The sequence below is a fragment of the Trichosurus vulpecula genome, chromosome 2 (genome assembly GCF_011100635.1).
Source record: "Trichosurus vulpecula isolate mTriVul1 chromosome 2, mTriVul1.pri, whole genome shotgun sequence".
NCBI classification, from domain to species: Eukaryota; Metazoa; Chordata; class Mammalia; order Diprotodontia; family Phalangeridae; genus Trichosurus; species Trichosurus vulpecula.
The window spans coordinates 230832018-230834342 of NC_050574.1; the positions used below are offsets into that span (position 1 = coordinate 230832018).

Sequence of the window (2325 nt, forward strand, 5' to 3'; positions counted from 1 at the left end):
TGGTCATTGGGGGTGAGGGACGCTGGGCGGGAGGGGGGGGTGTTTTTTTTTTTTAAGAGAGATTTGAGAGTCTCACACTTTCACACCTCGTTCTTACGCTTCCTCCGGACTTTTCTCCTCCTTGTTACCTCTGTGTATTTAAAGCAGAGAGGGGAAGGAGGGCGCCCAGGCGGCTGAGGCTGAGGGGAACTGGAGGCTGGCTGCAGATGCACCCAGCTGTCTTTCTAGCAATGTGAAGCCAGAGCCCTGAACAGGCGCCGGCACTCAGGTGATTCGCCTCCGGATCTACCTATGCCTTCTCGCCTCTCAGGGCTGGGCGGAGAAAATCGTCCCCTCCCCCCCCCTTGGGCTCCCCCCAAGTGTGTGCCTGCCTCGGCGCCAGGAGAGATCCCGGGAAGTCTTGGTGAAAGACTGATATAGATATAAGGACATTTCTCCATGGAGTCACGTGACATAATTACCACCAGAATCAATCAAGATGAATTGCACGTCAGCACACGGTGGGGATTTTTTCTTAGTTGATCCTGTCCAAAGCCTCTTGTGCAATAGATGGATCTTGTTCAAGGCACGGAAATCTCCCGGTCGCTCGCCATCGCCCAGAGGAAGACATGACCGAGTTTGACGACTGCGGCCCGAGCGCAGCCAATATGTATCTGCCGGGCTGCGCTTATTACGTGGCCCCCTCGGATTTCTCCAGCAAGCCCTCGTTCCTGTCGCAGACGTCGTCCTGTCAAATGACTTTCCCCTACTCCTCCAACCTGCCTCACGTCCAACCGGTGCGCGAAGTGGCGTTCCGCGACTACGGCTTGGAACGCGGTAAATGGCAATACCGGGGCAGTTACGCTCCCTATTACGCGGCGGAGGAGGTGATGCACAGGGACTTGCTGCCGCCCGGGAGCCGGAGGCCGGATATGCTCTTCAAGGCTGCCGAACCCGTTTGCGGTCCCCACGGCCCCTCGGGCGCCGCCTCCAACTTCTACAGCACCGTGGGGCGCAATGGGATCCTGCCCCAGGGCTTCGACCAGTTTTACGAGGCGGCGCCTGGACCAGCGTACCAGCAGCAGCAGCAGCAACCTCAGCAGCCTCAGCAGCAACAGCAACAGCAGCCGCCTCAGCCCGGCGGCGAGCCCGAGGGGGACGCTGAGAAGAGCGGCCTGAAGTCTCCTGCCACCGCGAGTCCCTGCGGCAAAGCCCCCTCGGGACCGGAGCCCAAGGGGGCAGCGGAGAGCGGCTCCAGTGGCGAGGCCCCCCCAGGGGAGGCGGGGACGGAGAAGAGCGGAGGCGCAGGTAGGAACCTGGATTGGGGGAAGGAGGAGGTAGGGAAGGAGGTGGGGGGGTGGGGGTGCAGCCGAGCCCGGGCCCACCCTCTGGCAGCCGGCGTTTTATGTGCCATTTTATAAGCATTCGAAGGAGTTTATATATCCTATAAGATTTCTCTACCCGTTGTAAAGCGTGTTTACGATAGGAAACCAATTTAGGTGGGCTTAAGGTATTCTTCGAGGAGGATATTAATTGTTGCAAAGAGAATTTTGTTTGGGGGGACCCGGGACGGTGAAGAGAGAAAGAAAAGATTTCTTGCAACAGTTGCTAGCAGGGCCACTAATGGCATCTTCGCTCCGTCTTCGTTTCTTTTAAGTGGGGGAGGGAAGGGGGAGGTCGGTCATTAAACTGGACCATATCCAAGCAACTGGAGGAAAGGCACAGAGAGATCTAAACAGCTTTCTACACATTCATATAGTGTACATATATACATATGTAAATATGTGTCCCTCCATATGCATGTGTGTATATGTCCATGCACTCACCTATTAGATCTATACAAGCCTTCACTCTAATTTCTCCCGGCCCATATATCATTTCTATAGAGACACAAAGTCTTTTCAGGAGAATGAGGGGATGTCACTAGCTATAGAAGGGGAGTCCAGTGTCCTGCCCTGGTCTCTTTCCCCAAGAGGAACTGACCAAAGGGCAGTACACAGTTAGCCAAGTACAAGAGAGCTCGAAGTTGCGGTCTGGGTCTGGATAGCGAAGGAGAGCGCTGGGTGGTCTCAATCTAGTCCTCTAGTCTTTTTTTCCCCCTTCCTTTCAGTGGTGCCCCAGCGATCGAGGAAAAAGAGGTGCCCCTACACCAAATACCAGATCCGAGAACTGGAACGGGAATTTTTCTTCAACGTGTATATAAACAAAGAGAAAAGACTCCAACTGTCTCGAATGCTCAACCTCACTGACCGACAAGTCAAAATCTGGTTCCAGAATCGCAGGATGAAAGAAAAGAAACTGAACAGAGATCGACTCCAATATTTCACTGGGAACCCCTTATTCTGA

General features: G+C 54.5%; 1 protein-coding gene across 1 annotated transcript; it reads left to right on the top strand.

Moving 5' to 3' along the window:
• Positions 1 to 608: 608 nt before the first annotated feature.
• On the top strand, positions 609 to 2325 carry HOXD11 (homeobox D11). Its single transcript, XM_036746564.1, has 2 exons — positions 609 to 1287; positions 2090 to 2325. Exons 1-2 carry the CDS (start codon positions 609 to 611, stop codon positions 2323 to 2325), a joined length of 915 nt encoding a protein of 304 aa, XP_036602459.1.

Bases quoted from the DNA above. Each gene is read 5' to 3' on its own strand.
- HOXD11 (XM_036746564.1), top strand. From the start codon at position 609: ATGACCGAGTTTGACGACTGCGGCCCGAGCGCAGCCAATATGTATCTG. The intron at 1,288-2,089 runs GTAGGAACCTGG...CCTTCCTTTCAG, and splicing joins GGAGAAGAGCGGAGGCGCAG to TGGTGCCCCAGCGATCGAGG.